Source organism: Eretmochelys imbricata, chromosome 2, assembly GCF_965152235.1.
Source record: "Eretmochelys imbricata isolate rEreImb1 chromosome 2, rEreImb1.hap1, whole genome shotgun sequence".
Classification (NCBI taxonomy): Eukaryota; Metazoa; Chordata; order Testudines; family Cheloniidae; genus Eretmochelys; species Eretmochelys imbricata.
The window spans coordinates 225,013,401-225,027,965 of record NC_135573.1 but is presented as its reverse complement, the minus strand read 5'-3'; the positions used below and the strand labels follow the sequence as shown (position 1 = coordinate 225,027,965).

At 42.7% G+C, this 14,565-nt stretch overlaps 1 protein-coding gene across 2 annotated transcripts in view; it reads left to right on the top strand.

Annotated features, from left to right (window-relative positions):
* CDK14 (cyclin dependent kinase 14) overlaps positions 1-14,565 on the top strand; it is a 282,959-nt gene that overhangs the window by 206,885 nt on the left and 61,509 nt on the right. For both annotated transcript variants that reach the window (XM_077809416.1, XM_077809415.1), the window contains exon 9: positions 10,305-10,368. In XM_077809416.1, the coding sequence (XP_077665542.1) occupies positions 10,305-10,368 (64 nt within the window). The remainder of the gene's footprint in view (positions 1-10,304; positions 10,369-14,565) is intronic.

The window sequence follows — 14,565 nt, the reverse complement described above, 5'->3', positions numbered from 1 at the left end:
TAATCCAAAATGATAGATTTATTGTCCCTCAAGGAAACTGAACTGCTGAGCTCCTGGTGTGAAAACAATGACTGGTATCAAGACAATTCCATTTCTCTTTCTCTCTTTTGAATATTAAGTCTGACACTTAACTGCCATACATCATGCCCTGCAGAATAAGACAAGGAAGTATAGATGCAATTGTCAATCATCTGACTTTGAGCCAATACGTGCAATATACTGATAGTCATTACATCTGTCTTTTTAAATTTTTTTTGACAAAGAAAGACTAAATGTGAAGATGAAGAAAGCTGCTGAATGTCCCCAATTGCTATATATCTCTCCTGCTCAATGACATTGGAAGCCAGGCAATGCAATGAAATTGGCCTCACCATGGTGAAGATGGCGATTATTTCGCTCAGGGCGAACACTCTCGAGAAGAACTTTGTAGTATTTTGATCTGCAGAACCGTTTTTGCCTTGTCAGGTTGTCCTTTCCTCCTTTTTTGATGACTGATTTTGAAAGCTTCCGACCATCTTCCCTGTAAGTGGAAAAGATTTTAGCAAGTGACTTCTCAGCACAGAAGGAATGGCAAGAAGATATCAAATAAACTTCTTCTCTTCAGCAGATCAGAAGGGAATTTCATCAGCAAAAGAGGAGGCCACATGAGCAGTTTTTGCTGTAAGGCCATCTGGATTTGATGCCTTATGCTTAGAGCAAGTCTACACTACAGCCAGGATCGACACTCTGAGATTGATCCACCAATGGTCGATTTAGCAGGTATAGTAAAGACCCACCAAATCGACTGCAGATCACTCTCCAGTCGACCCCTGTACTCTACCCCCGATGACAAGAGTAAGGGAAGTCAACGGAAGATTTTCTCCCATCGACCCCCTGCGGTGTAGACCCCATGGTAACTTGACCTAAGGTACGTCGACTCCAGCTACGTTATTCAGGTAGCTGGAGTTGCATAGCATAGGTCGACTTACTGCAGTAGTGTAGACGTAGCCTTAGCAACCCATCTACAGGCAGTCAGAGTAGCTTTTCTGACTGGGAAAATCCTTCTCTGAAAACAAAGTAGTGAGCGCTCCTGGAGCGCATCAGGCTTCTAAGCTTTAAAAGCCAGCTCTGCTGGCCCTCCTATTCCCACTTTTAAATCCCTCCCCCCTTCCTGGATTCCACAGTGCTGCTTGACTTCTCCTTCCACCTGGGAACTAGGCAGGAACTGGCTGACAATTGTCCAGTTTTCAGCTAAATGAAGCATTTTGTGAAATGTCTGCTTCCTGCAGAAAATACCGACTTTTTATGAAAACACGACCAGCCAAAAAATTTCAGATGAGAAGAAAACAAAAAGATGATTTTGAAATGCCACTGTGATGCCTCATGGGAGTTGGGTTCAGGTGCCTCATGCCCCCATTCTCCTCTCTGGTTTTGTTGTCCAGATAGCCATCGTCTCCCATGATGCTCCACAGCCAAGGATTCTCATAATGTACTGTGTGGTGGATCAGCTAGTGGAGAGACAATATTTGAAATCTTCTTGATGGTTTTTGGAAAAACTAAGTGTGAAGTGAAATGAAAAGTTTCTAAATGAAAATTGAATGAATTTTTGACAATTTTTCCACACGTGTTTTTTTTTTTAAAAGTCCGTGGGTTGGTTGTTTTTTTTTTGGGGGGGGGGGGGGAGGGGAGGGGAGAACAAAACCTCTCAAACACCTCTTAGTTCAAAAAATGGTGATCTGCTCTGAGGACTTTTTGAATGGATTTGCTTTAATGTTTATCCATCAAGAGTTGACCCAATACATGAAGAGTCTAAAAGAGAATACAGTAAACAGCCAGGAATTCATAGAGCCTGTCTTTAACAAAGTGTAAATCATTGGCCTTCTGGTCTTGCTCACACTCCTGCCTTGTCATTGCAAACTTCTGGATCTGCTTCTGGCTGGATGGTCTTTTTGTGGTGGGGGCGACAACCTCAAACCAATACCTTTCTTGAGGAATACCAAGAATTCTTATACCAAATATTAAGGAAATTGTACATAACCAGATATTAAAGCACTGCACTCTGAGTTTTGTTTTTAATAGGATAAAGCTTTGTATATTCCGCAATTGAGGTGAATCTGTTGGCCCATTACTGGCTACTCCACCACTTCAGAAAGAGCTGGAGGGAAGGAATTAAGCCAAGGGTCATCCCCCAAGGGACCCAGATCAGCTAGGCAAACTATGTTACCAGAGTGGCCATTATGCAACATTATGTAATTATTTTTGCTCTCTGAAGAAAATATAGGACAATATGACTCATTATGTTGACAATGTTATGCTGTTCACAAGCTATGATGACCACAAAATAAAGATTGGCTTGGATACCAGGCAGTGCATTAGTGAGGTCTTTGTAAAACTAATTTTAAAAAGCAAAGCAGCAGTTTCTTTTCCAACTCAAAAAGTCAAACCAGTTACAGTAAAATCCCTTTATTTCCCAAGGTGCTTTAGCTATTTTAAGTGTTTTATTACTGAGCCTGTCGTTTAATATGACAGTGGGCACCAGGAGTTCACTCCTTCAAATTAGTGTATCAAGCATGAGCATAGAGAGCAGCTCCCCCTAAGGTAAGTCATCACCACAGTTAGCCTGGGTGATGAGCACCCCAGGTAGCTATCCCAAGGTATGAGCATCTACACTTGAAAACCCTACCCAAGTTGCTGGGTTCTCACTGGTGCTGTGTGGCAGTAGGCCTAGACCTGGTTAGGAATTTTTTGACAGAACGCTTTTTCATCAGAAAATGTAGAACCATCAAAACCAAAACTTTTCACAGAAATGAATCTATTTTGACAAAATTTTCATTGGGAAGGATTCTCAGGATAGAACTTTTGAGAGAGAGACAGACACAGATGCATGCACTATGACCTCCCACCCGCCCCACCCCAAATGGCCAATAGTCCATTGGATAAGGTACTTACTTGGCATGTTGGAGACCCAGGTTCATGTCCTTGGTATGAACCAGCAAAAGCCTCAGGTGAGTGTTTGAATCTCTGGGCTATTGGCTTTCCTGGGGTGAGTCTGGTTTTGCTTGTTTGTTTTTTGTTGGGTGGGGGATCGGGGGGGGGGTGAGAAAATATTTGAAAGGTCCATTTCAAATGCAGAAAGGGAAAAAATGTTGAAAATCTTGAAAATTTTCCTGGGACAGGAAAACCATTTCCTGCACAACTCAGACTTCTAGGGGTGCATCCCCTGGTTCTTTGTGCTGCCATAAGATGAGCCATTTTATGATTCTTCCCAGTGAATTATGGGTGAACTTGTCTGTCCTTCTGGACACACACAGTTAATTGTGAGAAGGCATTGGAGAACTATCACCACTCAAGTGATTTTTAGCCTGGATTCTTGCTGCAAAGTGAGCCTATGGGAAAGTGGAACACAAGCTGGAACCCACATCCCCAGCTGTGCCCGCTAGCCTGGGCAGAGAGAGCGCTACTAAACTCGGTGTGTGGATGGAGGAGGATTAGGATCAATACTGGTGTAAAAGCCTGAATCAACTCTACAGTGAAGACATACCCTTAGAGATAAAACTGCATTTCCCCTGCCTGACCCCTACATTCAACAGGCTAACAGCGTATTAGCTATGTGGAGTGTGCCATAAGGACAATATGTGGCTGTCTTAAAGTACCCTCTTTTTCAGTAAATTGGCTAAGATAAATTCTTCGGTATCCCTTACCGCATTGTACTGGCTTTCCCACAGAAATCCCTCTTTAAACCACCCCTGACATGATGCCTTCAAAACTCTCGGTAATGCCTAGGCAGTGGACAGGAAGTTTATTCCTCCTTATTATGCCAAGTAGGATTGTTTCACTGTTACTTTGTCCTTCTTGTTAGTCATTTATCTTTACCTGCTGTATTTTCTCGTATGTTTAGACTGTAGGCTCTTTGGGACAAGCACTGTGTCTTTGTACCATTCATAGAACAATGGGGTCCTGATCGCTGATTGTGTCCAATAGGTGCTACCACCCTATAAATAATAATCCAAGTGATGGAATACCCTGGTTGTCTTTGGCAGAAGAGCCACTGTTGACAACAGAAAAAGTGATGTAGAGAGTTTGGGTCCTACTATGAGCAGAACTTATTTTGTAACTGGCTCCCAGACGCTGTGACTGTGTTAGAATATATAGACAGAAAATGAATAGGAAGGCTGTGGGGGGGGGGGGGAAATGGTCACAGTTTAGTGTGAAAAGTGATCACATAGCAAAGCCTTTTGTTTTGGTTCCTGTGTCATTTTGGAAACCAAAGTTACTTCCTTGTTTCTCTTATTCTGATCCTTATGTTACCTCAACACAGCAAACCTTCTTCATGTTATGTTAAAATTTTAGGTTTCAGATTATATGAACTAGCTTTGATTTCTACCTGTAAAGTGCAGAAGAGGGGCTAGACACTAGAACTGTGGCTCACTCGCAGCCTAAATTTGCCCTTCTTTCTTTATATTGCTGTTATTGACTGAAGGAGAGTGTGTATGTGTGTATATACAGGGCACATCAATCTCATCTAAAATACTGGACAGTTAATACTGATAATGTAAGGGAGTCTTTTTGAGAGGGGGTGAATAATTTTCCTTTAGTGGTACAGTTATTTAGAGGGATTGTTCATTGAATTGCTGAGGTGTGCTACAAAATACACAACATTTTCAAGCATACTTACTGCTTCGCTTGGAAGAGCTGGAAAAAAATCTTTGTTTTTAATCCACTGGCTCCCTCTGCTGGCATGACAGAATTATAGTGCATGGTTGCTGGTTAGAAGAACTGATTATACAGAGCTAGAAGAAAATGGCTTTGCAAAGAACTATTTTACTTGATCATGACACAAGTGAATCAGGGGCACTTCCTGGCTTCTCACCCCTTGCTTTAGCACTGTGTACACACACACACACACACACACACACACACACACACACACACACACACACACTCCCACACACTCCCACACACTCCCACACACACACACACTCCCACACACACACACTCCTTCAGTCAATAAGAGTAATGAAAAGAAAGAAGAAAGGGGAAGTTAGGCTGTGAATGAACCACAGTTCTAGTGCACAGCACCTCTCATTCAATCAGGAATTAAACACTGGTTTTGAAATATTGAAAACAGTGTTTTATAAACATTAACTATAAATAAAACTTTAATGCAATCAACAGGATGTCTGTACATACCATAACTTAGTAGTCATATGATCTTATTACTCTTGCCCTTCCCTCCCTGCTCCCCATTGTTTATTTTCACTAGTTGTGTTACATTTTAAATCATAGAATCATAGAATATCAGGGTTGGAAGGGACCCCTGAAGGTCATCTAGTCCAACCCCCTGCTCGAAGCAGGACCAATTCCCAGTTAAATCATCCCAGCCAGGGCTTTGTCAAGCCTGACCTTAAAAACTTCCAAGGAAGGAGATTCCACCACCTCCCTAGGCAACGCATTCCAGTGTTTCACCACCCTCTTAGTGAAAAAGTTTTTCCTAATATCCAATCTAAACCTCCCCCACTGCAACTTGAGACCATTACTCCTCGTTCTGTCATCTGCTACCATTGAGAACAGTCTAGAGCCATCCTCTTTGGAACCCCCTTTCAGGTAGTTGAAAGCAGCTATCAAATCCCCCCTCATTCTTCTCTTCTGCAGGCTAAACAATCCCAGCTCCCTCAGCCTCTCCTCATAGGTCATGTGTTCTAGACCCCTAATCATTTTTGTTGCCCTGCATTTGTTTACTGTATTTGGCTGCATTTGTTTACTGTATTTGGCTGGATCACTATGAATCCACCTAAAAGGAGCACCTTTTAGTTAGAAAACACTTCAGCGAAAGGGTGATGCCTTTGTGTTTGTGCTGTAAATCACTCAGCAAACTTGGATGATTTTTTAAATATAATTAATCATAGAGTTAAAGCTTGCAGCACAGCTTGTAGGTTAGTATTATTGTATCCATTTCACAGATAGGAAAACTGAGGCACAGAGAGGCTAAATTACTTGCTGAATGTCAGAAGGCAAATAGCAGAGCCAGAGCTCTGAAACCTCAGCTCTCAGCTAACATGTACAGGCCCGTGCCAATGCTCTCGTTGACCTTACATAAATTTAATTTTCATAATAAACATCACAGATTGCCCAGATCATCCCACACTCAGTACACAGATATATTATGGGTGACAAAATAAAAAAGATTTAAAAACCCCTTCATAGCAGTCCTTTTAAAAAAAAAAAAAAGAAAGAAAGAAAATCTCCTCAGCCAAGCCCATGCCCAAAAGCCTCAGAGAAAAGATAGGCTTTGCAGCCTGCCTTGAAACTTAACAGAAGTGGTTCTGCTGCACCAAGAGAGGGGAGTAAATTCCAGAGCTGAGGACCCCTCATGGGGATCCACTGCCAACAGCTCCCTCTTTTTTACATTTGGGGCTCCACCTTGAGAGCCTCTGCTGATCTCAGTTGTGCCAAAAGACACAGGGAAAGAGGCAGTCTCTCAGGCACCCAGGTCACATACCGTAAAGGACTTTATAGGTTAAAACAACAGCCAGTGCAGTGCCTCAGGCACAGATGTGAAATGCCCTTCAGGGTGCAATTGCACTTAGTAAACAGAGAGCTGTATGCTGAGTTCCAAGTGGTCTCAGTGTGTGACCCCAAATAGAGCGCATTACAGTAATCCAGTTTTGAGGTGATAAGGCATGGATATCTCTGGCAAGGTACACATTGGGAAGGAAAGGTCATGCTCTTCCCAGGAGGTGCAGATGGGAAGGAGTGTTCTTGATCACGGTCATAAGAATCCAGGTTCTACCAGCAGTGACACACCTGAGTTTTGTACACTAAAAGAAACCACCTGTGATGCATAGCATCTCTGCTATAAGAAACTACCAGCGTCCTTTTTAAGTTACTCAGAGGGGATCTTTTTGTTCCCCTCTAATTTGCATTATAGCATTTTTTTTGCTCACCTGGAGTTGCAGGTTTGCTGCCTGCTCTCACTGTCATCTTTGCTTCTTATTTACTCTTTTATCAGTGATTTTTTATCGCTACCTCCTCCCTGAATAATCAATAAAACAGAGGGACACGAGAACTCATCATCCTCAGATTTGCTTTTGCTTTGAGACATGACTGCTTGCACTTCTTTTTACTGAAGTTAAGAAGAACGCTCAGGAACAAAACTGCTAGAGATAGATTTATGAATGAGTTTTGGATACTGACTTTTCATAAGTAGAATGTTCATTCATATGCATTTACCTGATTTCTAATATGAATTTAAATTCCAGTGATAGTTTTCAATATTTTTAATAAATATAGCCCCTAGAGAGAATATAAATTGGTATTTTTTAATGATCAGTTTGTTATAAATCAGATTTTAAAGCCACTGGTCATGATATTCATGTTACTGTAGAAAGTAGTTACTGTGAACAACAAATAGGAATCCCAATTATTTAAGATTGTACAAATTAAAATTTAAGCTACTTCCCTAACCATCTATTTCAGTTTTTAACTACTCTACTATACAATGCCATCCATCCCAAGGCATTGGGCATCTTTGGCACTCTTTTAAAAACACTCCAGTAAAGAAACAGACCCACCACAACACCAAATTCAAATACCCGTTGAAAACAGATGCATTAACATTTCATTTAAGCCTGCTCACATTGTCCCCCCGCCACTACACACACAGACCCCACTACCCAGCCCTACCTGTTACCCATCTCCTTACAGATTGAGGAGAAAAGCTTAGCCTTGGATTCTTCACTAGGCCCCAGCCATTGTGCCCAACACAACCTTCATGTGTGGGGGTCTTTGTCCAGATAGATGGAAGATAATTGTGTTGCCCCTTTAAGGACTTCTTACAAGAGATGGTGAGGAGGGGGAGTTTACAGGGGTAGACAAGAAGGGCAGGAAGCAGTTGGGGCCAGGTCAGAAGATCACTGCACGGCTCTTCATGCTCACTGGAAGGGAGGGTTAATGCCCCATGCAGCTGTAGAGAGACCCTGATTTATCAGGATTGCGCTGGCAGCGCCAACCCAGGAACTTGGCAAAAGCACCAAGTTCCCTCTTGACCTGCTGTAGGCATTATGCCAGTTGCCCTTCGCCTTGGGGGTTGGGAGGGAATTTGTTGGCCAAGGCAGAATGGGTTTTTTCACCTTCCCCACAGCTGGTCTGGGACCCACTGGGGTGATGTAGGGGGTTGGGTTAGAATGTTGCAACTTAGTACATAAAACTAGTGGCTGATGTCCAGTGCACGTGCTCAGTATGGAAAGGATACAGTTATCAGATAAAATGGATTGGAAAAGAATTTGAAGGAAAGTATCCCTTAAGGGAGGCAGAGTAAGGGTGTTTGGGGCTCCTACGTCTTGTACAGTGGGGAGCTGTCCTTTTCCTAACTCCTTTTAGCCCCCTTTCAGGGAGCTGAGGAAGAGGGTTTGGGGCTCCTGCATCTGGATCAGCAGAAAACCAAACCCTCTCCTTCCTGCACTGTAAAATTTGTTCCTGGGTATGCCCAGATATTAGAAGTGAATAAAGTTGTGGCCTAATTAAATCACATTCATGGTCCCCCCCGGTCTGTCTTCTGGCGTGACTGGACAATTGTGCTTTGACTTAATTTAACACAGTGGTCCCTTCTGGCCTTAAAGATGTAGGGTGAAATCCCTACTGAAATCAATGACATAAATCCTATTGACTTAAACGGGGTTAGATTTTACCCTGTGAATTGATGACTATTTTGAGTATAATTTTTATGAGTGACACTTAAAATTTCACAAAAACTAAATGAAAAGTTCTAGAGATTTTGGTGACTGAATTAGCGAAGTTGAGTGAAAAATTGCATATTGTTTTTGACTTTGTGAAAAATGTGTTACTTCAGATTTTTCTCACGCTGAATCTTTCTCATGCTGCATTGGCAGTGAGATGCTCTCAAGAAGAGGGTGAAATACTTTACATTGTGTCATAGATGCCAGGGATTTAGTCCATGTTAACAGGGAGGGGAGGGGGAGAAGTAGTCTTAATTCATTGCTGCCTTGAACCTTTTGTATTCATTTACACCAATGTAAAGTAGATGTAAATAGCTACCATTCTGATTTGATAGCATCTCTCACCCACTTTGCACTAGTGTAAATGACTACACAGGGCAATGGTGAAACAGGTTGTGTGTGTGGAAAAGACATACATTTCAGGATATATGTAGTGCTGAAACTTTGGATGTGGTGTTCTCTGGGATATTCCCCAAACTTAATTGTTTCATTTTCTACAGACAAATGTGTGTAAAACATAAGTGCTGTAGCAGTGGTGAGGGCTGCTGCACAATTATTTGAGTAAAGCATGCAAGTGAGAATTAACCACATATGGTACATGTTAGTCACATCTCTTAATGCACTGGTGGAAGACGCTCAGATATTATGATGATAAGGGCAACATAAGAACTGGCACAGAAGAGAATAGAAGCAGAAGCTGTTCTGTGGGTAGATGGAGGATTGTTGTCTCCACAGTCTTTCAGTTTTTATGAGCACTAAATGCATGTAAAATTAAGGGCAATCTTTTGAAGTTCTGGTTCCTACTGCATTCTTAGAAGTCTGGTTCACCATCTGTGTACATCTGCTACATTGCAGTTAGCAAGCTCTTGGAGTTGAAAATAGTTTAACTTGTATATGTCCATTCAGTTTGTTTAGGATTACAAAGATCTACATTTCCGGTGAGCTCAAAGGCCTAGTTTGGGCCATTTCTGTTTTCTATGATGTACAAATAGGTTGACATTTGTCAGTGAAATGTCAGTTTTAATATATCTATCATCTGATAGACCAGCGGTTCTCAAACTTCATTGCATCATGACCCTCTTCTGACAACAAAAATTACTACCCGACCCCAGGAGTTGGGACCGAAGACCGAGGCCACCCGAACCCTGCCGCCCGAGCCCCGCCACCCCGGGCAGATGCTCCAGGCAGCCCAAGGACTTCTTCCTTGGGCAGTGGCATGTAACCTTGGGCTTGGGCTTCAGCCCTGGACGGTTGGGCTTGGGCTTCCGGCTTGCTGGGGCCCAGGGCCAACACCAGCCATGGCAACCCCATTAACATGGGGTTGTGACCCACAGTTTGAGAACCCCTGTGATAGACTGTCCAATTTACTGACAAGGGGTAAAGGACTGGGAGTCAGGGCTCCTGTGTCTGATTTCTGACTTTGCCACTGACTTGACCGTGGGTAAGTCAATTAACTTTTTCTTCATTAATTAAGCTTAATTACAGTTTGTATTGTAAAGTACTTTGTAGTCTGTGGAAGAATGGCTCTATATAAGAGCCAAGCATTGCCAGTGCTAAAATTAAAGAGGTCTTTTTTTCTTTTGCTAACAGGTACTTGGAACACCAAATGAAGATACATGGCCTGGAGTCCATTCTTTACCCCATTTCAAGCCAGGTAGGATTAAACAACAAGTTATCAAGATTTCACTCTTTCCAGGAAAACACATTAAAAATCTTACGTGCTAGCTGACAGAAGGATTTTGAGACAATGCTCCTACCTTTTGGCACATTTACTTACTGACTAATGGACTTCTGCAACATTGTTCCAAAATCATCGGAATAGTTTTGCAGGATAGCGGATGCATTGTAAGCATACCGCCGTGCATTCATTTTAGCATTTCACATGTCACTATGTTAGTTGGATTTTGACTTTTAGCCGTAATTTCCCTTTGTAGCACATTAATATGACATGTTGCACAGCAATCTTACATATCCTGTGAGTGGTAGGACCAGTATTACTAGTCCACAGATGCAATATCTATGAATTATAATGTACTGAAGGGGGGAATCAAAGTGATAGGGAAAGGGATCCTAGAAGCTGAAGACGGAAACATCTTATTCCTCTGCCACTGTTTAGTTTGCTGTATTATCTAACACTTTCTGCAGTCTACTTTTAAATGGCCAAACTGATGGTGCTGCTTCTACCACTGTTGGAAACCTGTTCCACAGTCGAATAGATTTAACCATTAGGAAGTTTCTCTTGCTATTAAGCAAACACCAGTTGGTAACCCTTATAAGCTAGGATGCAACCAAAATAATGATGTTTTATCTGTTCCACAAGTAGACTTCTATTTTGAATTTAACCTATAAATTGCAGTATTTAGGCTGGAAGTAGGTACCAAGATCTACTGCTCTGAAATGGAATCCAGATTCTACTCAAGTGAGATCATAATTAAGTTAACAAGTTTGCAGGATTGGGGCTTATGTCATCCAAAAGGCCTGGAAAGAAAGAGGGTGATGTACAGCTATTCATCATAGAATACTATAGGAACCCTTCAATAATAGCACACATCTATTTAATAAATCTGGAAGGGTTTTATCCTAATACTTTCTAGATTAAAAAAAGATTTTCTCTAAAATGCAAAAACAATTGTGTGTAAATTTAATTCTTATTAAAGAAAACACTATTTTCAGAAAAGTTCCAAAGACATTTGTTAATACCCTGGGATATTGGAAGTGGAAAAACAGGACGTGTTTTTGGCTTTGGTGATGCTGTATTTTTGTCACCAAAAAAAATGGAGTTGAATAAGATGTTTTGAACAGTAGATGGCAGTCAAGAAACTTTCTCTTTAGAGAACGGCTTAGAAGTGCATCATGCAGTGAGGGTTTGTTCTATCAATTTTTGCAAAGGGACATTGGGAAATAAATTGACAGCTGGCACTTAGTGAAATGTAACAGAAGCATGTTATTATTAAAATGACCATTGTGTTGGATTTGTTTTTGTTTCCTCTGTTACAGAGTATGGATTTTGCCAGCTCTGAACACATACCAACCATAAAAATGCAGTAATGAGGAAAAAAAGATAAATGCAATGTGGTAAATGGTCACTCAACACTTTCTCCATTTCCCTGAGGGTGCATAGAGTGTTCTTTGTTCTTTCAGCCTTTCTCCACCCCTGTGAAGTATGCATATTTTCAAGCAAAAATCATTATTATCCTGGTTGATGACTGTTTTCATGTGTATGAGGCCTGTTGCTGCAAGGTGCTGAGCACCCTTAATTCCCATCCACTTACATGGGGGTTGAGAGACGTCTGCTCCTCCGCATGGGGAAAAGGCCTCTTTTTGCTGCAAGTGTATGTTTAGCTCAGAGCTCCCTTTGCCCCCTCCAGCCTCTTAGTGCACATGTATTCTTAGCAAAATGATGAAAATGTGAAATAAGCCCTTCTAACATGTTACAAAGATGCATAGTTTTTGGTTTGTACAACAGTAGGGATGAAATTTGCCTCACCTGCGTAAAGCCTGGGCTTTATGCTGGTGAAATGCAGAATGACTGGGGAAGCAAAATCCAACACCTTACAGCATAGGGGTTGGGCATGAAGCAAGCTTTGCATCATATCAAGAACTGCATCCTACGGGCTGAGCTGGAATAATACCACTTTTTGGGGCTGCTAGGGACATTGGCTCTGATTAGGGATGTATAACATGGCCCTTTCACTATCCAAAAAGCTGCCCCTCATGCTGACCTGTGTCTGGCCATCAGGGAAACCTCTCTGGAGAGCACAGGGGTTGTATAGTCTCTTTTGCAGCTGCTCAACCAGCCCCTTACCCTTCCTGTAGTGCTTAGATGGACCCTCTGCACTTGGATGAATTACACCCTATAAGAGATTTTCCGAGTGAACTTGACTGAAAGAGTTTCCTGAGTAACCTTGTACTAGCAGAAGCAGAGTTAATGCTTTATTTTAACACTTCTCAGATTTATAATTTTGAAATGGCTTAGTCTCTTTGTTTCCTTAGTCCCAGAGTACAATATAGTGAACCTGAAATGGTCTTGCCAAATTTGAATTGATTCCATCTGTGTCCAAGACGTATGAGTTTATTGTACTTAAAAATAGAAAGCGTGGAATATATTTTCTTTTTCCAACAGTTTGTTCAGCACTCCTTAGTCAGGCAAAATTTCTGTGTGTGTGGAGCAGAGCCCTAAGAAAGTAACATCCCCATCTAAACATAAATATATGAGCTATAATTTAAGCGTAGCAGTTGCAAACAGTAAGGACAACAAATTATTTGAAAGGAAAGAAGTGCAAGAAGAGCACTGATGATTAGAACATTAGCATCCGCTCAAGGCAGACTTTGATGTTATAAGCTCAGCTGCTTTAAAGCATAAAACAATGGAATTTGAGCAGAAGGTAACAGTAATAAATAGTGACTGTAGTAAAAAAAAATTCTGGCAACTTAATTAAATATCTGTGGAGTTGAAAAATAAAACAAGCAGAGTTTAAACAGAATTTCATTTTTTGTTGTCTGCATTCAGATGTAGGTAACTAATTTTTTACTCTGTGATTCAGTAAAACACGGTCACTGCCTCAGGGAGCTAATCACATTTTACTAGGGAGAGACAAGTAACATCTGAAAAACACTGCTTTCAATGTTCTGGGTTGCTGCTTTTCCATTCCAGTGTCCACAGGCCTAATTGCCATGTATTGCAGTTAGCAAAAGCAATGATGTCAGGGATATTCTGCTGAGATTGGTCAGTAGAGAGAGAGTAATATCCTAAAATGTGAATAAACTTCTCTCAGGCTGAATGATGAGTCCACTTCTTATGCCAACCATAGAGAGCTCTAAATTAGCCACCTGTTTTGTTTCTGAGGCTCTCAGTCGGTAAATGGGAATGTAAAAATTTTGTATCATTTATTTCACCCACTAGCCCTTTGTCCCTTTGAGATAGCGCTGTATCATCCAAATCATGAAACCAGTTTGAAAGTTGTCTGCTGTGTCATCTCCTGCTGTCCCTTAGTCTTGCCCTCCACCAAAACCATCCCGTTTGTGTTTGCAAATACTTTTATCCCATCTAGTAAATCACCTACTGGGTTGATTTTCAACACTGTTTTTCATCTAAATCGGGGTGGGCAAACTTTTTGGCCCGAGATCCACATTGGGGTTGCAAAACAGTATGGCGGGCCGGATAGGGAAGGCTGTGCCTCCCCAAACAGCCTGGCCCCCACCCCTCTCAGAACCCCCTGACTCATCCAACCACCCCCTCCTGAGACCCCCCCCTGCCTCAACCATCCCCCTGGGACCCCACCTCCTATCCAAACCCCCTCTCCCAGTCCCCTGACTTACCTGACCCCTATCTGCACCCCCACCCCCTGACAGGCCCCCTGGGACCCCACATCCTATCCAACCACCCCGCTCCCTGTCCCCAGACTGCCCCGACTGCTATCCACACCCACGCCCCCTGACAGGTCCCCTGGGACCCCATGCCTATCCAACCCCCCCAGTTCCCCGTCCCCTGACCGCCCCCCCCAAAACCTCTGCTCCATCCAACCGCTGCCCCCTCCCCCCAGGACTCTCTGCCCTTTATCCAAACCCCCGGCCCCAGCCCCCTTACCATGCCACTCTGAGCAGCATGTCTGGCAGTCGCGCCATCCGGCCGAGCCAGACACAGTGCCGCTGCCCAGCAGGAGTGCACAGCTCTGCCTCCCAGAGTGCTGCCCACGCGGCGGCATGGCTATGGGGAAGCGGGGACAGCAGGGCAGGGTCTGGGGGCTAGCCTCCACGGCCGGGAGCTCAGGGGCTGAGCAGGACGGTCTAGCGGGCCGGATGTGGTCCGGAGGCCGTAGTTTGCCCACCTCTGATCTAAATACTTAATTTT